Raw genomic sequence first — 23,652 nt, 5'->3', positions numbered from 1 at the left:
TTTGTCTTGTTTTTAGCAATCTTCTCCTAGCGTCATGTTATCCATAAGGGTTTTACTGACTTCTATTTTCATCGTTCTTGAGTCTATGATCTACACTTCTGTTGTGGTTATAAAATCTGCTTCTGATCTCTCCAACAGTTTGCTGAATTACTCAGTTCATCTTTCAATCATACTGCATCATCACCACTGATTTCTTATTTACTACTTTTACAATAAGTTGTCCTTAAGTGGTACCCACTTATTTCTTCTCTCGTTCTGCTGTACATTTCCTTCATCTCCTTCTTCGAAAACTGCAATCTCTTTCATGTTCATCTTATATATTCTTTCTCCCCTATTTCTCTCTTTGCTTCTAATAGACTGAACAAAATTTCTATCTTTGTTTGTGTGATTGATTTCTATCAATTTTATATCCAATCAATTGATTTGTTCCTGGATTTATTGTTTTTTAGTGCAAATGTATTTCTGTTGGTAGAGTCCTTTCATTCGTAGTCTGATATTTGTAATTCTTAACTTTGTGCTCAATGCTCTGCAGATGCGATTCTTTCAGCCAGTTTCTTACAAACTCTGTTTTGTGCTCCTTCTTTTCCATTGGTTCAGATTCTGTAGTTTCTTAGGTCTTCTATGCTTCTTATGTTATTGACTTGTCTAGCTGTTGAATGCTGTTCTATCAGTTTGTACTTCAACATTAGCACAATTAATTGCCTCTCTCGCTCAATATCATATTTTCATAGTTATTCAGTAGTTTTACGTCTGTCACCTCATTTGTCAATCTTCTGTCTCCTTTCTTTAGATACTAACAATCTGCTACATTCTTTATCTGATCTTTATGAATGAGTTTGACTGTTCCTTGCTGATTGGTACCACCTCAGATTAATACATCATCATCTTCCAACTTGCATCTTGTTTCTTCTTTGCTTTCCTGGGAGAATTTCGTGCTGAATGTTTGCTTTGCATTTTTTGGTTTCTTCACATGGATCAAGTTTTGTACTAGTTTGATGTTTTGGGAACAAACTGTACCTGAATATATAAAAAATATATCTTATAAATTTATTACTCTCGAATTAAAGAGTTTTTAGGAATTATATAGTATGAGATCATTCAAAGTGAAAAAAATATCACTATTTCATAAAAATCAATCTTGCTTCATTAAGAGATAGTTGGACCTCTACTATATCCTCCTTCAGGTACATGTGGCTTAAATATTGAATATCTCTCTCTTTTATACATATATAAAAAAAGGTAAAGTGTTCCCCTGTGCTTAGCACCACGCCATGAAGGCGTATAGGGGGTGTGGGGGTAACGCCCCACACGTTCTTGATCCGGTCGTGAGTGGGGGTGATGTGATCAGCATCACGCCCCTGACTGCCTTTACCCCCCAGGGTTTCCCCCAGGTACCCATGTTATTCGACGCTGGGTGGGTGCCGGGGCCACTTCCATCGTTAGAAAAGTTCCCGGATTTGAACTGGCCGGGGATCGAACCCGGGACCTTGAGCATGGTAGTCAGACGCGTTACCGACTGAGCCACCACGGCCACCCCGGTAGTTTTATACATATATACAAAGACAAAGGTACTCTTACACATTACAACATACCATGAAACTAAGGTGACCACACATCCTGTATTAGCTGGGACAGTAACTTTTTTCAGTCTCCGTCCCAACTTTCTTTGAACATAAAATGGGATGCCAAAATGTCCCTTTACTTTAACAGTGACTTATCGGCATAGAATTACAGCTTCTCTACTATACTGTGAATTATGGGATGTAACAATCAGTCATTCACATCTGACTACAGTGCTGTTTATGTTAGAAGTCTACACTGGCTATATTACAATTTTCTTTAAATATTGGAATTTCTATTCTGTTTACCTGGAACTAATGCCAAGTAAATACGAGTGTTTTCATACATGAATAGTGTGTGGACAAGTGACAAGAACGCTCTTTCAGTACAAATTTTGAAAGCTATGTTAATAAGATATGTAAATTTTTACAAAATATTACTTGAAAAGAAGGATGTACTGAATACCTATGTATCAGTAAAATATGAATGATTTCTAAATCACTGCTTGGTTGGAGGGCAGTGCATATCACCATATTATTTAAGCTATTTACACAGTATTTGTTTATTTAAATCGTTTTCAGAAACAGGTATTTATGACAAAACAGTTTTCATATTAAAATGTGTACATTTTGCAGTCACTTTTTTCATTCAAGAAAATATGAAAAATGTCCCATTTTGTTGTTTTAAAAATATGGTCACCTTACATGAAAGCTTGCAGGGTGATATGGAGGTAGGGCCCTGCACATTCAGTATCTCGGCCATTTGTGGAGATTATGTGATCACTGCCATGCTCTGGCCATCTTTAATGTCCAGGTACTCAGAGGGTGGATGAGCCCTGGAGCCCTTCATACAGGGACATAGCTGGAAAAATTCTCACCTGAAATCATTCACCATGAATTTCCCATGTGGCAGAAATCCTGGAAATAATTCTGTTTTGTTGTATTCAGGGTTGCTATGCATCTGGAAAACAGGGAAATGTCAGGGAAGTTTTCAGATCATCTGGAATATACGTGTATTTTGGAGTCTGCAAAGAAAAAGTTGCAAAATGACCAAGCAGTTCACTTCCACTTCTGGATTCGGTTCTTCTGACTTCACTCCCAAAAAGGATTCAGTTTAGAAACTTGTTTCTTTCGTTCTTATTATTCTCAGTCTTGTGCAAAATTATGGTTCTTTTGAATTTCTGTAATAAATTTTCACTTTTGTAATACTAGATATTAGAAGGAATATCAAAGTAAAACTTGCAGTCCAGATATCTGATTGATAACTAAAGTACATTGACAATATGATATTTATCAGAAAGGTTGGTGAAGATGAGGTTATCGTCTATGTTTTTATAGATCTTAGACTTGTTGGCGTTTCCTATAGAATTCCTATATGCAACAAAAATTTCTCCAGATGCTGTGTACTTATAAGCGTAAACAAAAGAGCAGCATTTTCTACGACACTATAAATCTGCCAGAAAATGAAATATTGTGTATGGTTTATGAACTTTTTCTGTTATTTTTATATTCTGGAGATCTGTTATGGTGAAATAATGTAGCTCTGTTAACCTTAGCCTGAAGGCTAGATGCACGTGATTGTAGCACCCAATACATTTATTTGATGCCGATTGTATTTTAAAATTTTAGTAGCTAGCACCCGTGGCAGAGTGGTTAGCACATTGTGCAACGATGCCAGGGGCACCGGGTTCGAATCCTGGCATGGGCATGGATGTTTGTGAGTGTCCATTCATCACATCATCACTCATCCCCATCTTCACAAATTAGCCAAAAGTGGCACAAAAAGCGAAGTAAAATAAAACAAATCAATTAATTTTACTCTTCAAATTTTCATGTGTTCTTGTGTGTGTAGAATGAAATTTGCTAAAAAAAAAAAAGTGAATATTCATAATAATTAACGGATTATATATTTGAAAAACGCAACGCTGTCTATTGGAATGAGGAAAGAGTTACATGTAACCAGGAACATGTATGTAGAGTCCAGAAATGTGAAATCATAGTTCCATTGCGTCAGGTTAAACTTGAATTAACTACAGAAGGAGTTACCTTCATATTCCTACCTTTAAAATCTTTGAAAGTTGTAATAAAACAGGCTCACAGAATTGAATGGCCTCGATTCCCACTGATACTGATGCTTGGGAACTGAAATAATCGATGAAAGTTGTTCAAAATATTTGTTAATATTTGTGTGTAATTTTTCCACTCTGCATGAATTTACCCACACTTTTGCTTAAAATATTCAATAATTACATCAGATTACTAAATTAAGTATTATGTTATTACAAAATTAAGTTTTTCCACAAAACTGGTGCGAAATATAAAGAAACTTCGAATTTTGCATAATTTCCAGGATAAATAGATACCACGTGCGGCATTTGTGAGAATGCGGAGTCCATCAAAAAACAAAAAGCCGAAAAAGTATCGGTAAATAAATTTCAACCGATACCTTTCGATACCACTGGTATTGGCCGATACTGATATATTAGCATTGGCTCAGCTCTAGTTATGATGTAATCTGTGTGTGTGTATGCTCACACCAACTGCTAGCAGTTTGCGGAATAGAGCATGGGATAGTGCCAGTTGTACCATATTGGTTGCTACAACTTCAGTTTGCCCCAAAGACAATCATTAATACCTGGAATTAAAAATGTTGTATATTGGGCTTCGAATATTGCCATTAAGGTGTTTTTAGCAGATATTTTGGTACCACGTCGGTTGGTAAAACTTGCACTATCTTACACCCTGCTCGTTCCGCAAGTTAGCACGTGGTGTGAGCATACATATTACATTGCAATCTACGTTTCACCTCCCTTCCCTACTAGGCCCTTCAATCGTTACAAGCTGGCTTACCAGTACCAAGTGATTTTTTGCCTTGTCCTCTCCCTAATGATGACTGCAAAGCATTTCTGTGTGATCTACCAGACAGAACACTGCATCCTGGAAACGAGATGGAGTGGTTTAACTCATACTTGGATGGCGCTTGTTTTTGATTGAGGGAATTGTCGTAAGGTTTCATTGGCTCTTGCAGTTTGCATTCTCGTGACTGCTTCCAAATTCTGCACATGGACCAAAAAGACACTCAATATATCAATATTTGTTGTGTGTAGACATTAGAGGAAAGCAGAGATGAAAGAATTGCATCCTAAATAGACCACAGCCAAAATGTCTTGTTTACAATTTCGATAGAAATTCATGTGTTTCACAGACAAATGAAGTCAAATTTTGCTATATTTCTAAAGCATCACACACGTAACACATTTTTGTTAATGCTTTTCATGCAAGTTTTTTTTTTTAAAAAGTTCGTTAGCAGAAACTACAAAGTACTTCATAATTCTTTGAAATCAGTTCATTGTGAATATTTGAATCCAATCTCATGTCTGGAACCTTCCATTTTTTTGTGTCAAACGTCACACATGTAATGCTGGAATGCACACACAGACATTTTATTGCATTCTTTGGGGGAGGGAAAAGACTTCTAAGATCAACCAGATGAATGATATCCAATTGAAGTTTTGCTGGTATTAAAAGAAAAATCTTTGAATATTAGGGGGAAATTTTAGGCAAAGTTTACATTGTGTGACCTCTCAAGTAAAAAAATCTATTTTTTGAATTTTGAAAACTCTCAGAACTATCCATTCTTTGGATTAAGTGCTAAGATTCAAAATATGAGTTCTGGTATTCAGTTTTGTGATGTAATGCTTATTTTCTTACTTTGTCCATTTTGTAAAATTCTAATTAACTCAATTTTATTTGAGATATTTTTCATTTTCTTGTCCAAATTTCCATTAAGTTTCCGTTACAGCAATTATAATATATTTATATACCTTAACTGATTCTTGTGTTCATCTTGAAACACACTTTTCTTTTGTAATAATTTGCATTTTCTGCATTAACTCTCAATTTGCACTTATTCTTTGCTATATATGATCATCTGTAACCATGACGAAACAATGCATTTGTTGAACAAGAAGTCCTGATTGTTACTTTATTTGCTTCCGAGTCTGTCATTATGGACTGAAACTGCTTTTCTGCCAGTCACAAAATGGTTCAATGTAATTTTTTCGCCGTGATTACAATGGGAAATTGTAGAAAAAAACTGCCGATTGAAGGATCAAATTTCTCTTATAACTTCAACCAGTATGGGTGGGCAGTTATCTAAAATAATTCCCATACACATCAAATTTAATAACTTTAGGCTTCAAAAGAAATAGTTACAAATTCTGTTTCATGAGAGGAAGGGTGTAAGTACAGTCAGCCATGTTTCACTGTCTGAATTTCTGCTGTAGCAATGCAATATTCATGGAGTATTGTTATAAAGGGTGTCTGAAAAAGACAGGATATTATTAAATGGAGGTGTAGAGAAGAGAATAGTTACAAGAGATTTAATCATGGAAATGAATAGTGCAGAGGATGCCATTACATACCGCCGAAAAGATTGGTAGATTTGTCTTGAAGATGGCATCTAGTAGATGAAGACCATTTGTGTGGAAACATCCCTGCAGTTATTTCTTCATGGATCCTTCAGAGCTGCTACAACTGAAGAATCACCCAGATTCCGGTGGACATGTTATGTCAAGCTATGCAGGATGTCCCTCGATGACTGCAGAGATGTTTCCTCAAGACATAAACCTATCAATTATTTTCATGATTAAGTCTCTTGTAACTATTTATTCTCTTCTCTACAACTGTGTTTCAAAATGTCCCATCTTTTTAAGACACCCTTTATTTGTATTTTAGTTATTTAGCACTACTTGCTGTCACTTTTGGCTAATCATGATTGATCAAGACGAGAAATGATTGAGGGAAAGACTTAGAAGATGACTTATTGATTTGATTCATTTTACTTCGCTTCTTGTGCCACTTTTGGCTAATTTGCGAAGATGGGGATGAAATTAATGAATAGACAACACAAACGTCCATGCCTAAGCCAGGATTTGAACCCGGTACCCCTGGCGTCGCAGCACGATGTGCTAACCACTCCGCCATGGGGGCCAGCAGAAGAAAACTTATGACCAGACTCATATTCAAACCCAGGAATTTTGGTGTAGAGACTGAAAGTCAATCACACAATGTGTTCAGCCTTGGTTACTGCTTTCAATACACGAGTCAGTCGAATATAAATTGGAATTTCGCTCTAACTTTTTATTACATGAAAATATTACAAAAATACAAATGGGTCATTTTTGTCTTTACATTGCACTACAATCGATGCACTTTTCACAGTGGATTGGAAATTTTTTGATGCGTGCGGCACAGAACAATTGTGGTTGGTGCCACAGACAATGACACGACACACACTTCATCTCCTCATCACTCTAGATATGTTAACATACAAATGCATCCTTAAATGGTTCAAACAAATGACAATCACATGGTGAGAGATCAGGCATTCATGTGGCATATGAAGTTCTTTAAAATATAATTCATGGAGATAGGTCCAATTCACATTTGAGAGAATGAAAAATCTTCTGTAGAAAAACTGCCGCAACAGTGTGGAATATTAACAGGAAAGAGCATATTATAACCTCTCAGATGTAGTTCACAAGAAATTGGTGATCAATCAGATTTTCCCTGCTTACTTCCCACAGGTTTTCCAGACGAGTAGGAAATTTGAGGAAGCATCAGGATGCCAGAGATTAAAGTACGAGTTAACGATCCTTTCTGGATCTCGATTGGAATCTGTTGAGGTGAATCCATCCACTGCTGCAATTCATGTCTGAACTGGCCAACGTTCCATGGCAGATTGGTTGCTTCCAAGCCCTGCAATTGACTAAGCATCTGTTCATATGCACCTGCATTGACAGGGTTGCCAACCGACATTTGTAGATACAATTTGTGCCACATAATTTTCATCCACATGATTTCTGTAGAATCAGACTGGAACATCATGGCTACGAAGATAGCAGTGGATATTTTCAGAAGAGAAAGTGTATCTTTCTTCTATGGTGTTGATTCTGTGCATGGCCTTACCAATATGCCAGAATGAAAAGCTTATCATGGAGATTCTGATGTGCAGCACCTTTAACAATGTCCACAACAGACTTTCTGACAGTACTTTTAGCAGAATAGTATCTTACTATAATAAAGTTATACATTTAAAGATGGTAAAGCTATCCCCTGTGTAGCTGCACACAGGGTGTGTGAAGGTAGGGTCCCACAATTGCAGGTGATGTGATCAGCACCATGTTCCAGTTGCCTTTACCCCTGGGTACTCAAGACACCCTCCCAACGTGACGAACGCTGCTCTACTATAATTACACATACATTTATTAAGTAGAGTCAGCTCCAATGGTTAAGCAAATTCATATAAATTCTTTTGCAATTATTAGTAAATTTTAGATCAGTATTACAAGGGTACTGAAAAGAAAATAAGAGATTCTCATCCTCCATAGTATGTGCGAAATCATAAAGTTTAACATTATATAGAACCAGAACTGTCAAGCAGATAGACATGGAATATGCATAGTGGCATAGAGGTGGATGGAATATTTCATGATGGCACTCATGTGAGCCCTGTTGTGTCTCACAAGCAAAATGGCTGTTACTCTGGTAGACAAGGCTTTTAATGTTAAAAATAAGCATAAACAAACTATGTTACTATCATACGGTTGCATTTTAGAACACGATATGATAAAAGCCACCTACAAGGCATCTACAATTTAAGTAACAAATTTCAGAATATTGGTTGTTTATGTTTATGCAAAATCGAAAAGATCTGGGTGATCATGTGCATCTGGTGTGTTTCGAATTAATTGAATTATCATATTCAAAGGTCTGACACAGAACATTTGTAAGTTAGTCATACAAACTCAAAGGCACATACTAAAAATATATGTAAGAATTTTGACGACTTCAGTAATACTTGACATTGAAAGTGTCTATTTCTTTTATATCTAGCACAAATTTCTTTGCCAAATAAAAAATAATATCAATTACGTTCTGAAGACATTTCATTGTACCCCCATCATTTTGTCAAATTCAACCTGATTTTATCAGAATCTCGTAAATTGTTTTCAATCAAGTGTGATGCCATGTTTCTATATCTATTTGTCATACACATCATTGCTCTTTAAAATTACAGTTTATTATTACAGAAGAAACAATGATAATGTAACATGGTCCTCCACAAATGGTTTTATAATGACTAATCATTGTGAATTTATTTATTTATTTACAATTTATATAATTGTAAATTGTTATACAGTGTGTCCAAGTATAATCATCCTGAAAAAGAATACTTTCACATGCTAATATGGAACCTCACACCCACTTTAATTACATGGATACTCTAGTACATCAAACTTCATGTTGTGTTCAACAAACATATTTTTCCTGCCATTCACATCTGGCTAAGAGCAAAGTGGCATTGAGTGCAAAAGTGTTACTTCTACAATATCCATGCAACCGCCTGTATAGTTAAAATTTCATTCATGGTAGAGAAAAGTAAATATGATATGTTGCTTTTAGAAACAAAATCTCATTTTTCAGTGTAGTACTGTTGAGAAAAATATGAGGTTAATACAGTGATGATTGCACTAATATAATAATGCAAACTACACAGATTATTGCATTTTTGTGCCCCACACAACCCTATGTATTGAACAGCTACAATACATACCTATTAGTGACAGTTATAGCACCAGAAAAAATGAGTGGGGAGGCAGACCAGAGGGAATATTTTATGGGAAGTAATAACATTAAATATGCTACTAAATGCCATAAAAAATGCATATTTTGATGAAAAAAGGATTTATTTATCTGATGTTTTTTTGGGGGGGGAGAAGCAGATGGGTTAGCTGAGGGTGATTAGTAAATGTGGAAACTATTGGCAAGAAGAAAATGCAGAAGGTTCTCAATTAACACATAACAATTTTCAGGGGAACCATTTGTGGACACTCTGTAGAAGGAAAACAAATCCCGTGTACAGAATGATTAGCAAAATAAAATCAATGAAAGTGGTTTTAGGTGTGTGTATACATGTAATTGTGATTTACTAGCCATGTTGTATGATCTCTTGTTTTCCATCCATGGGACTGAAGATGTTAACAATCTTGGTACTATTTACAAACACGTTCTTTTCTTTTGTTCATTCGGGCCTTCCTGTTGGCGCAGTGGTAGCGTCGTCGTCTTGTAATCAAGGGGTCCCGGGTTCGATACCCGGTGGAGGTACAAGTGGTTCGGATCCCACTTAAAACTGTAGGTCCAGTCCCGATTAGCCTTAATGTGCATAAAGTGGACTTAAAACACCAACTCAACAACACCAACAACTTTTGTTCATTCATTTATTCTTGCACCGAACAATGTATCCTTTGTCAGCACATACAAAATCCTGGATGCAGCATGGACACCGAGCACTTCTTCTGCTGAGTCCAAGTTCAACAAGACCTGCTTTGCAATCTGTGACACTCTAATTCCCGTACGTCTGTTTCGAAGCTCCCCGGCCACATCAGATGGCTGTCTGTAGATGTACATGTGTCGAGTTGCTTCACAAATGCACACATATGAGAAATCTGCAATAACAATATTAATGCACTTATCAGAACAAGGATCTGGAATAAATTTTATTCTAGCCATAATGTGAGCTATGGTAGTTACCATTAAGATATAAAGTTAAGCAGACTTCTACTGATCACGGGTCCAACTGGAGGCTGATCTACATTTTGCTACGTAGCTCTATCTGTTCACCAATCATCTTTGGGCGTGTGTGGCTCAATGAGTGTCAACAACCTCAGTTGTGAAGTAAAGCTGTAGAGGTAACATCACTCTCCCATTACAACACTGCGAAGCGTACGTCTGTGTATTGTCAGTTATTTTTAACCTTTACCCATATTTTGGTCGATATATCAACCATGCAGCTGATTACAAAATTCCTGTTTTTTTATTATCTTGATACTTTTCTGTTAGGTCAGAAACACTTACAGTGGGTTAAACGAAGCTTTGGCACGTAATGTGGATGCACCCCCCCCCCTCCCCCGACTCCAAAGTTACGTATGGAAGCTGGTGCGAATTTTAAATTCATACACTTATTTGACAAAAAATGTTATAACTCAGACTATTTGACCAATCTACTTCGGGTAACTTTTGTTTTGCAGCTAAAACATCAGGGCATGCAACCGTGCAGAAATCAAAACACCAAAGGCAATAAGAGGGGTTGGGTGGGCCGCGGCCCCCAACTTTCAATGAGATAATCATAAAAATGGGGAGTTTGCCCCCTCTTCCCCCGCTATTTTGGGAAGGGGAGGCAAACTTTAGCATTATTTTCAAATGGTCCTTTCTCAACCGAATGAAAGTCATTTCAGGTTTCTGGGTGCATTACATTATCGAATATGTGAAAAAAAAACTCCCCATTTTTATGATTTTTTCATTGAAAGTTTGGGGCCGCGGCCCACCCAACTCCTCGTATTGGCTTTGGCATTTTGATTTAGTCACGGTTGCATGCCCTGATGTTTTAGCTGCAAAACAAAAGTTACCCGAAGTAGATTGGTCAAATAGTCTGAGTTATAACATTTTTTGGTCAAATAAGTGTACAAATTCAAAATTCGCGCCAAAGGCCTCGGCAAAACCGGGGTATCTTTTTGACGACCCCCTCGGCAGAGTAAAGGTTAATGGCACTGATCAACTCTCTCTATCTCATTTTACAGTACGTTTGGCAACAAGCTATGTACCCAATGCTCATTTGTTTCATCCCACCAGCAACTGCCCAATGTCAGTAGAGGAGAATTCAACTGATCGCTGATTCGTTGTTTCCCATCGGCCAGCTGGAAATGAGATCAGTATGATAGGCAGGTCGAATCCAGTTGAAATGTTGAAAATAGGAATAGCGAAATCTGAGTACCAGGTTTTGAGTTCGAGGTACCCAAATTTTTGTTCTGGATATGGGATATCTGATTGATTTAGTTTATTTAACTTTGCTTTTCTGCCACTTTTGGCTAATCGCAAAGATGACAATGGGTCATATTTTGAAATTGATCAAGGGACACACACACAGAGAACATCCATACCCAGCCTGGGATTCAAACACAAGCCCCCCCGACAGCACACCGCGCTAACCATTCCACTATGGAGGTTGGCATACCTGATTTTTGGTCTAGATCCAGCTAGCAATTTTCTTGGTCCCAGATCTGGGTACCTGGTACTCTTCTGGATATTTCTGGAACCATATAAATGAATCCAATTTTTTTCTGCCAAGTCTAGTTGAAATCTGACACAAGGGAGACACTTATCAAAGATAAAACTGTTGAGTCTAATTCAACTAGGATCAATTATGCTCATTCTGATCATCTATTTTTATTTTTGATTAGGCTGAGAGTGTATTAGGGTTTAGTGGCAGCTTATTGATCAGGTAGAGCTAATACTACTTTGAATCAACACTGATATCCATAATGATTTACCACTGATACTTCAACAATTTAGAATTATTTACAATATTTTTTAAATTTAGTATTCCTTTCCTACTATACTATATAAAACTGACAGAACTTTACTTGTAGGCTGTAGTTAGGAGGAAGTTTGCCACATCTTGAGACAGGTGCAAGCAGAGTTAATACTGACACACCCACATAAGACATAAACAACCAGAGCTTCGCTTCCAAATATTCACACTATAAAAAATAAAATAACAAGAGGATATGCTATTACAACACATAATAGTAGTTGTGCAGAAAACTGAAATAATTACAAATAAATAATATGATAAAAGCATAAAAAAGTATCGTGATAAATGATGTAATATTTTCTTGTTTCATATTAAATTAGTCAGTTCAACACTTATTAAACAAAAAACTTTGTTGAAATAACTGAAAAAAACTAAAGCATTGTCATTCTACACCCTTTTTGTTGTAAATTAAAACTGCTGTTTCCCCACCTGGTGCACATGTTGTAAATTTCTTCTGCTCCTTTGATGCCTGGACGTATCCAAAGGCAAGGAATGTGCCCACGTGCTCGCAGTTCCAGCATTCACCAGTGAAGTCACTATCAGGCTGCCAGACAACCGTCAACATCATGCCGTAAGCACATGGCTAATGGTTTCTCTGGTTTTAACTGCACGTTGAACAGCCATTGGTGCGCTCCAAGATTTATCTGAAATACAAGTAGACATTAGATGCTCTGGTCATTTGCGTACAAAATTACATTAACTTTTCATTCTATTATGCTTTGTGAGGATTAGAATTATAAAAGCATTTACACAATTGTTACATTAACCTTAAGCCGACGGATGGCAGCAATTGATGCACCATTTCTTGAAAACTACACAAGATATTTCAGTTCTGTGTCTTTTGTTCATTATTATACATATGAAGGTATGACATACTCGAATTACAAAACAATATATCCATCGTTACTATTATTAACAAGCATAGACAACAGTCCTGTGTAACCCCTCGTAATATTAGGCGCATTCAGAAAGTAAGTTTCCCACTTGCCCACAGGTGGCAGGCCATGCGTATTGAAACCGGTTTTGAGCATGCGTGAGAGGCACATGCCCTGGCCAGTGAATGTCCTAGAAGACTCCTCCCAAAAGTCCTCAGTTGCGTCGCAGCAGCGATGAAACATGGCGGCTCTTATTCCATCTCCCGCTGCATGCGAGGTTCGTTCAGTGATCAAGTTCTTGAACGCACAAAACATACAGCCGATCGAAATTCATCGTCAGCTGTGCCAGGTGTGTGGGCCAGACGTCATGAGCAAGCAGATGGTGCGTCGTTGGTGCAGGACATTTACTGAAGGCCGGCAAAATGTGCATGACGACGAGCGCAGTGGGCAGCCATCGGCCGTTATCGACGATTTGTGGAGCAGGTGCAGCATCGCATATTGGAGGATCGTCGCATCACGATCATATAACTCAGCAGTCATTTCCCGCAGATTTATCGCTCGTTGTTGCCCGACATTGTTACCAAACACCTCTTGTTCCGAAATTTGGGTGCCGAAACAACTGACACCCGAACACAAAGGAAAATGCATGGGCACGACACTGACATTTCTGCAGCTATACCATGATGATGACAATTTCTCAACCGGATCATCACAGGGGATGAAACAGCACTCCAGAAAGCAAGCAGCAGTCCATGCATTGACGTCACAGTGGATCTCCGTGTAGGACAAAGTTCAAACAGACTATGTGAGTGCGAAAAGTGATGCATACGGTGTTCTGAGACAGACAAGGCATTCTGCTCATCGAGTTTCTGCCCAGAGGTGAGACTGTGAACGCTAACCCTTACTGTGAAACACTGGGGACATTGCGACGAGCCATTCAGAATAAGCGACGCGGTAAGCTCAGTGCCAAGGTGATATTGCTGCACAACAATGCGAAGCTGCATATGGCTTGGCGCACTGCAACCCTGGTGGACAGGTTCGGTTGGGAGGTGTTTGATCATCCATCGTACAGCCCGGATCTCGCTCCCAGTGATTACCACCTGTTCTTTCACCTGAAAAAGTTCCTGTCCGGTCAACATTTTCACAGCGACGAAGAGGTTCAGATGGCTGTCACACAGTGGTCCAGCATGCAGTCTTACTTTCTGGATGCGCCTAATACACACTTGGTCTTCTCTCTCTAGTAATTTATTTAGAAAATCATATTGCGAGTGAAGTGAGCAAGAAATTTTTTTTTTATCCAATTTAATTTATCGAAACATAAAACAATATTGATTTAATGGGAGCAAATAATTTCACGGGGCCCCATGGCATTCTCTCTTTTACAACTTTTTTCTCTACAGGTGTGAAAAATGGCAACTTTTATTAATCCAAATCCCATTGAATTTATACATACAGGGTAAGTCAAAATGATGGACCCGATTACAGAAATTTATTCTGTGAACTATAATAAACATATGTTATTGTGAGACATGCCCTTCGAAAGGTTAACTTTCAAAGTTTACTTTGCACACAGTGTTTCCACTTTCTACCGCTAGGAGTCAGCAGCGAGCAGGAAAATGGCGTTGACTGGAGAACAGAGATCTTTCTGTGTGCTTGATTATCATGTGAACAAGTCTGTGATTAGTGTGCAACGGCATTTTCGTACCAAATATCGGAGAGAACCACCTACGGGGAAGGCCATTCGTAAGTGGTATGAACATTTCAGAGATTCGGGCTGCATCTGTAAATGAAAATCGACTGGCCGTTCGTTGACTGGGGAAGAGACAGTGGAACGAGTGCGCACATGTTTCGTGCAGAATTCACAGAAGTCCACCTACCGGGCACCGAAGAACTTCAACTTCCACAGAAAACTGTCTGCTGAATGAAACAGTACCGCTTGCAACTAGTTCAAGCCTTAAAATACACTGATTATGCTTTGCGCGCATCCTTCTGTGCTGATTTCCTCGCATTAATGGAAAACGGATGGGTTCCCTGAGAGGTTAATTTACAGTGATGAAGCAACTTTTCACCATTCAGAGAAAGTGAATAGACACAACGTAAGGATTTGGAGAAATACTAACCTCCATGAATTTGTGGAACACGATCGCGATTCTCCCAAAGTGAATGCCTTTTGTGCCATTTCCCATGAAAAGATTTATGGGCCCTTTTTCCTCCATGATCGTACTGTGACCGGACTTGTTTTCCTTGATATGCTGCAACTATGGCTCCTTCCACAGCTTGCAGAGGATAGCGCAGATTTCATTCTCCAATTGGATGGTGCCCCTGCGCATTACCATGGCAGCATTCGGGACCATCTCAATGGGGCATTGGAACAACGTTGGATAGGCCGTGCAACTCCGGAGGATCGACCTCTCCTTCATTGGCCACCTCGTTCCCCCGACTTGACCCCATGTGATTTCTTCATGTGGGGTTTCGTCAAGGATCATGTTTACGTACCACCACTTTCCAACAACATTGGATGACCCGCGTGCCCGCATCACTGCAGCCATTACTGATATTGACCGCAACATGCTACACATGGTTTGGCCGGAGATAGACTATCAGCTTGATGTGTGCCGTGTTACGCGAGGTGCTCACATAGAACACTTCTCATTTGTTTGAAAAAAACTTTGACAGTTTACCTTTCTTAGCACATGTCTCACAATAATATTTGTTTATTATATTTCACAGAATAAATGTCTGAAATTGGGTCCATCATTTTGACTTACCCTGTATTTTTAAATGCCCTGAGGCAAATTTTGCACAGTTTAGATCTTTTTATTTGTACAATGGAAAGAAAAGAAAGGTGCATGGAAAATAAAACAGAATTCTCTCAATCCACTTACTTTGTTAGAGTCCTTTGCAGATCAATTAATCTGACTGAAGATTACACTGGGGAACAAAAAAAGATTTTATTTTGTGGCATAAAGTTTAATAACAGTTTCAGCACACAAAACAGCTGTGATTGCCAATTGTATGATTGGTTCAGTTGAATTGACTCCAGTTATAAAAATAAACACACAATGGAAAATGTATGAGGTAAAATTACTCCACGCTTATCTCGGTAATATCAAAATTTGAAAATGGGCTGAAATTGTTCAAAATTCTCAATTTTACGTAATGTATACAGTGCTTAGTGAAAATGTAACATAAAATAAAGAATTTTGCGTTACTATGGGGACTAAAATCAACACCATGTAATAGCTGCATATGTGGTGGAAACCGAATAGTCAAGAGTGAATTGCATCTTCCATTGTCATATCACAAATACAATCAACCTTGTACAGGCCTAGCAACAATTTACAAATAAATAAATAAGTTTCTTAATGGTACAAAGATTGTAATCACAAAAAGAAATATTAAATTGTTCTTGGAAGTTCATTTATATGTATGTCTTATGTTTCCGCCATTTTGGTTTAGTTGCATTTATTTCATAAATTAGAGCCAATTCAGGAAATATATTATTATATCATTATTCAGCAGCATGAAATCGCCCTACATTAGATCTCAAACACTGTGCCGCAATTTCACTGTTCCCCAGTGTTATTTGCAAGATCTTGAAGTTGATTAGTTAAATTTGAGTTTGAAATTCTTATACATTTAACAGTTTTTAATACATTAGTATATCTCGTAACATTCGTGACTTGTGTTTGCAGATGTATTTCGAGTCTGAGTACTCCAAATATAAACTCGGCACCTTAAATTAAATATTTTAAATTGTATATACCGTTTAAGTTAATTTAATTAGAATTTTTGGATACATTGGAATCACACACCCTTTATATTTTCAATATATTTGTGTGCGTATGTGTGTTGGTGGTTGTAAAAAATGGTATAAAAGTTTCCCGTGCAAATAGCACCTTACCATGAAAGCACATTTTGGAGAATATGTGATCAGCACTATGCTCTGGCTGCCTTTACCCCCATTGTACCTATTGATTTGAGGCTGGGTGAGGACCAGAACTGCTTGCGTGATGGTGGTGAGAGCTGGCAATACGTAAAGTTCAAATAGAGAAAACATCTGCTTGTATCCTTGAATTTTTTGGAAGTTCGCCTTGAAAACAAGGAATTATATTTGAATTTTATCATGGTCCTAGGGTGGCCACACTGTACAATTTTCACATTGCAAATAAGAATCTGTTATTTGGCAATAAATGCCAATTTTGTTATTTTTTTTTACTATAATAGCCACCTTCTTGTTTACAGTACATCCAAAGTGACACGGTATTTCCCCAGCAACCACTGCAATATGATGACAGCTCTTGGCAATGGATAAATCTAGGAACTACACTTTAAACTTCCACCTGATGCTGGTTTCATTGCATCATATCTGAAGGAAACATTCACTGGATTGAAAATACTTGCATGATACATTCGTTGACTTAAGCAAGTAAGTTTGAATTTATGTAATAGTTGTTTAGGGAGAATTCACACTGACAGGCATCTGTATCATTTGAGGATTTCAGCACACTTTTGTAGCCTGCTATGGTGTGAAATGTTGCCGACATGTTTGATATCAATTATAATTTTTACGTTATTCTTCAAATTTTCACGTTTTTCTGCGTGTAGAATTAAATTTACTTTTAAAGTGGTGAAAATGAATATTCATAATAATTAACAGACCTATAGATTTAATCAAAAAACACAAGGTTCAAAAGCAAAAATGATGATGATAAACATGTCTTGAAAATATTCATTTTTGGACTGAAAAACTTTGAAATGTCGGGGAATTTTATAATAAAAAATTGTAGCAACCCTATATCTGCACTGAGCAGAACGTATCAAATCAATTTCTCCATCCTTAACCCCTTCCCTGTGTTCGGCGTAATATTACGCCCTTGGTCACTATAGCTTATTCTGTGTTAGGCATAATATTACACCCACGAACATCCCTGACTGAAGTAGCCTGTGTTGAACGGAATAATACGTTTTCTTGTTGGTGAAATGTATGTTTTGCTATTGAAGAAACAACAACCTTTAATTTAGTCACGATTTTCAGTGCCGACAAAGAAGAAGTAGTATTAGTTCCGAGGAAAGTAAACTGTTTTTGTATTATGCTGACAAAGTGCAAACGTGAGTTCGTTTGTGTGCAGCATTTAGTCAGTTGCTTTATGTACAATTTTTTGGTGTTGCGTTATTTGAGCTGTTGGTGATTTATTTTTGGTTTTTGAGTTTGTGAGTTCCTAATACTATCTAATAGTATTGTCAAACAGAATTGCGAAATATTTTTTTCCCTCATCCCTCGTACCTATTGAAGATATTGTAATGAAACTTGGCGGACACATTACGTATAAACCATAGTATTTTTTTAAGGTAGATTATAATCGGGTACCTATATCCAGGGCCGATTCAGAGGGCCCCAAAGTTACCAAAAGGGATTTTTCGGAGGGAAATTTCCCAAATTATCCCCGATTTCCCTTTCCTCAAACTTGATGTACACATGTGCATGGTACCATTTGAAAGCCTGTTCTATTCTGAAGAGAAAGACGGATGAACCATGATACTTGGATGAATTGTGCTGAAGCAGTAGCTACTTAAAAATATTACTACGCAAACTCGGAAAAAAATCACAGGGAAGGAGTTAATTATACACAAAAATAACTGTCAATATTTCATTCACAATAACCTGGGAACTGTTTTGCATGATAGAAATAATATGCAGGGTAGTTATAAGTTACTGAGTACTTTTAAAGATGAATAAAAACTATCTATATTTAATTTGTCGTCTTTAATACACTATGTTAAACAGTTTTGTTTACAACGCATGTGATGAGATCATTTACCCAGGCTTCTTGTAAAAGCATCTCACTTGATTTATGTCTTCGGATTGCCATCACCTTTCCTATGTTCAGCCCTTCCCGTTATTCTTAAATTGCTGATACCAATGTTTTACGGGGTCATTACTAGGAGGATTATGCTTGTGCTCGAAGGGAAAGCATCTTTGAACAGTTATTGCAGATTTGATTTCATGAAACCAAGGAACTCGCATGGCTTTCTCTTGTATGGTAGTTATCTTGGTACTGAGGTTTCCTACCTAGCCACCATGGCGCCACTGGTCGATGTCGATTCTAACTCTTATTGCTGCTCTATAATTTGCTACAAAAGAAAGGCTCTTCAATAGTGTGTTGATTTTAAATCCATGTATGGAATGGGCTCAATAATTTATAACCACCCTACATAATGAAATTATGCAGTATGTATTCTGATATCACTACAAATGATAAACAATTTCAGTTTCCAGGTTTGATCCAGTGTTGCCACATGAAGGGAAATTTCCCCTTTTGCAGGGAAATTTGGACCGAAATTTTAGCCAAAAGGGAAAATGGAATTTCGATGAAAAATACCACAATTGCAGGGAAATTTTAAGGTCATCTGACTACATTACTACAGTTTATGTTAATTTCGAATTTCATATCCACATGTTAATGTTGTTTGTTTATTTTGCTATTCCAACTTGTTTCTGCTCCTTTAAGTTTATTGTACGTTGCTTTTATGCATCTTTGGATAAATACTAACGATGAGGATTAACGATTAAATGGATTCCTGACCAGGATTCCAACCTGGGGCATCTGGTCAGGAAGTGATGAAACTGAAATGTTAAAAAAAAAAATGAAATATTTTTTATTCAAACGAATAACGAATTCAGAGGAATACTTAACACTATGTACTACTACTGCTTCCACCACCACCACTAATGATGCTGCTGCTACTACTGCTATATTATTATTATATAATTTACTTAGGTGAAGGGAAAAATTGGTGCAAAAAGGGAAATTTTGCCCCTTGGAAAGGGAAATTGCACCCTCATATTGTGGCAACAATTGTGGTTCGATCTCAGACTTTGACGTTCTTGTGTGACCCTTCATCAAATTTATATAATCATTAGTTTGCATTCACAGTTGAGATTAGAATCGAAAAAAAGTCAGCTTTATTTGAATGGGTATTTTTTTTCATTAAAAAGCTGTTTTTCTGGGGAGCTGGAAAATTTTGGGTTTTTTGTACAGCTGAGCTGATGCCGATACTTAAAAATTGCAATAGTTAAAAATTTGTTCAAAATATTGGTGTGTAAATAGTCTTCTGCAATTACATGCATAAAATTACCAAGAAGTTTGCTTTAGAATATTCAAGAATTACATCAGAATATGAAAATAGATGTTAATGTTGCCCTTTGGATACTGGTGATTTTAGGCCCTGAACAGTGTCGTCACACCATGCTTTGGATGTTGTGTGAGACCTGTGGATGTATGTTTCGTCGGAATAAATAATAGGACGCTCTTCCCTTCGATATCTACAAATTGCACGCAGATAACTTATTCTCGTATTGTGAATATCATTTCTTTCAATAAGTATGCACCTATTATTCTGCACTTTCTTCCACCTGAACCCGAGTTTTCTAAAAATCTTTAACAAACTAGACGCCTGCCCTTTAAACCCTATTGAAGTCTTTAATTTAGCGAGCACAGATTTTACTGTAGGTACTTGTTTGTCTGTGGTATAAAATTTGTTTATTGTCCTTCGAACAATGCACATATCGAAATCGTCAATATTTGTACATGGTCGCGGTCGGTTTTTATTTCTACGTGGCGTGCTATATGACAAGGATGTTCTCGCATTAACCTGTCAACTTTCTTTTTTAATTGATTTTATTGTATTTACAGAGACACCAGTTGCAGCACAAACACGGTCCATCACTTTCTTCAGAGGCAACTTCAGATCCTTTTGGTCGGCTTCCTCTTGCATAAATTTCAATACGTTCACGACAACTTCACGCGTTTGTCCCTTAAGTGTCCTACGATATATTTTGGAGTGTGTAGGTGGCATATTCTTCACGTGAAACGTAATTCAAAATAGCACTTCTACCCGGTCTTCCACAAAAGATTGTAGAAAACAACAATAGCCCGGCAAGAATGCGAAACTCAAACACCTGATCCTATCACCTCGACTTTACACGCACAAGTGATTTCTGAGCATTCTTTCTGTGCAACTTGCTACGTCGTCGCATTCACAAGTAGAATTTTAGGCTCGCTAACTAGTGAAGTGAAAGATCTCGTAGCTGTTCCAAAAATACGTTGGCTCTATTGGTAGATGAATACCAACAGATCGCCATCGATTCAGCCCTACTTTTTTGTCAGTTGTGGCTAACCTATTTCACTTGCCGTGTCAGTTGAGGTTCGTAATGCTATATTTTTCAACCAGCATGGTGTAGCAGCCAAGAGACAGCATTTTGGCATTTCTTTGAGTTACTAATTTGTTTTTGACTTGTGTGTGTGTGTGTGTGTGTCCTTACCAAAGGCGTAGTGACAATTAGATTGTCTTGTAATATAGGGGGTTCGATCCCTGGTGAAGACATTGAATAGTGATTTGTATTCCATTTTAAAACTGTACGTCCAGTTCTGATTAATACAACAGCATAAAATGGACTTACCTTTCACAAATGTCAATATCTAGGTACTGCATTTTTCACAAATAATTGAGGGGGTTACAAAAATTTATTGCGAATAAAGTATTGAAGTTATGTTAATGAATCAGTCCAGAACGTGGATATATTGTATTTTATAGGTTTGTCGCGTGTTACTCACAAATCCAGAATATAAAAAAGGAAAGTTAAAAATTTGTACTTACGTATGTGAGTATAGTGCTCTTATTGTAGAACGACATTTCAGAGATTGACTATCTCTTTCCTCAGGTTCGTATAAAAACTAAGTACTTGGCATAGTACTGCGTCAAAAATGTAAAATGAGGATTGTGGTTAAGGGTTGGTTAGGGTACATTTAAAATATTAAGTTTTTGCTATTAGAAGTACGTAAAAACCAAGCCGTTCCCTAATAAAACTTGTACAGTAGACCTATTCACAGGTAAAAAAGTTAAAAAAGTTAAAAATCTAAAAAACCTGCATAAATCACAATGCAACCTGCAGGTTTGGCCTTTCCTACCCAACTGTGCTTATCCATCCACATGAAGGTCAATTCACAACGAATATTTCCCCTCCCCTTAATTTCCTCGTTTCCCCTTATTACATCACAAATCCAACGTGAATTCACGTTCCTCTCTTGCAGCTTGCATAACTTCCGGAGTGACGTGGAAACCGATATTGGGTTCAATCTTCCAGGCTTTATCCCATTTTTTGAGGAAATTGATCCACCCTTCTTCCAAATTTCCTTCGTCCCTATTAAGATTATTCTTCTCCCCCCCTACAAATACTCGCTGTTTCATACACGTTTCTTCCTAATTTCCTCCCCTCTTTTCTGATTATCTCTTTTTTTGCGATTCTATGCCCACTTTCCAAAATGTGTTCTGAGAGACCCGTTTTGGGAACTTTTTCCCTTATGTCCTTTTCATGCTCGCTCCATCTTTTACCCATATTTCGGCCCGTCTGTCCTATGTACTCCTTCCCGCATTGGCATTCTATTCGATAAACCCCCTTCTGTTTTTCCGGTATTTCCCTAGTTGTCTTTCCTTTCTTATAATCGGTGAAGTATTTTTCTACATTCTTTGGTGCTTTCATCCCGCAAACGATTCCAAAATCTCTCGTTATTTTTCCGATACGGATTGATGGTAAGGGATGCCAACGTACTTTACCCTCCTATTTTCGATTTTTTCCCCTTCTTTTTGATCCCCTTCTTTCCTAATAATTTTCCGTGCTTTCTCCGCTATCTTATCCATTTCTCTATTTGTGTATCCGTTTTTTAATCCTGTTTTTCTTATCCACCGAATTTCATTGTCTTTTTCTTTTTCATTATTGCATAGTCTACCGGCCCTAATAAAAAAGTTAAGGAATACGTTTTTCTTTGTTATTTCGGGGTGCGCCGATTCCTTGTTAATATATAAGTTCCCCGATAGGGGTTTATGATGTACTCCTGTTCTAATCCTATTCCCTTCTTTCAAGATACTAAGATCCAGGAAATTAATTTTTCCATCGCTTAAGTTTTCCCTAGTGAAGTTTATTCTTTCATCTTGTTTTTCTAATTCTTCAAAAACCTTGTTCAGTGCTACCCCCTTTCCTATAATCAAGATATCATCAACGTATCTCCCATAATATTTAATACCCATTCCTGTTTTTTCCAAAGCTGCCTTCTCAATGAAGTGCATAAAATATCACCAAAAATTAGAAGATAGCTTTAAAGGTAACGATTTTGAGAAAATAGAGAAAGACCCTATTAATAAGATTAGAAGAGAGATCAAAAAAGGGGTAGAGACAAGAGGAATATCACCAAAAATTAGAAGATAGCTTTAAAGGTAACGATTTTGAGAAAATAGAGAAAGACCCTATTAATAAGATTAGAAGAGAGATCAAAAAAGGGGTAGAGACAAGCATTAGATTGGGCACAAGCGAAAAGAAAATCCTTATTAAGGAAATTAAAGTTGGCAACATACCAATTGATTTTGGAATACCTAAGACACACAAACAAGGCATACCACTTAGGCCTATTATACCAACATACGAACATCCGGGATATGGGCTAGCAAAAATGCTGGTAAAAAGAATAAGGAAGGTAAATGAGAACACCCAATATAGCGTTAGGAATGCCGTAGAAGTTAAAGAATGTATAGAAAATCTGGAAATTGATGACGAGGATACAATAAGTAGTTTTGATGTTGTTAACTTATACCCAAGTGTACCGAGGGGGTGGGCGGGAGATTGTTTACTAAGGTGGCTGTTAGAAAAAGGAATAGACATCCTGACTGCTTGGGAATATGTACGATGGTATAACCTTGTAACGGAATATAATTTTTTCTATGTCAA

At 37.3% G+C, this 23,652-nt stretch overlaps 1 protein-coding gene and 1 long non-coding RNA gene across 2 annotated transcripts in view; one reads left to right on the top strand and one right to left on the bottom strand.

Annotated features, from left to right (window-relative positions):
- LOC146004906 (uncharacterized) overlaps window positions 1–23,652 on the top strand; it is a 79,884-nt gene that overhangs the window by 42,792 nt on the left and 13,440 nt on the right. The window contains exon 3 of the long non-coding RNA XR_014443968.1: window positions 17,115–17,298. This is a non-coding gene — a long non-coding RNA (uncharacterized LOC146004906). The remainder of the gene's footprint in view (window positions 1–17,114; window positions 17,299–23,652) is intronic.
- LOC146004577 (nudC domain-containing protein 1-like) lies at window positions 9,833–12,562 on the bottom strand. Its single transcript, XM_083143448.1, has 2 exons — window positions 12,424–12,562; window positions 9,833–10,069 (listed from the first exon to the last, which is right to left on the bottom strand). The coding sequence occupies exons 1-2, from the start codon at window positions 12,560–12,562 to the stop codon at window positions 9,834–9,836; spliced, it is 375 nt and encodes a 124-aa protein (XP_082999574.1). The 3' UTR covers window position 9,833.

The sequence above is a fragment of the Lepisma saccharinum genome, chromosome 22 (genome assembly GCF_977018435.1).
Source record: "Lepisma saccharinum chromosome 22, izLepSacc3.1, whole genome shotgun sequence".
Taxonomy (NCBI): domain Eukaryota; kingdom Metazoa; phylum Arthropoda; class Insecta; order Zygentoma; family Lepismatidae; genus Lepisma; species Lepisma saccharinum.
The sequence above is the reverse complement of the archived record's forward strand: the minus strand, read 5'-3'. Positions and strand labels throughout refer to the sequence as shown.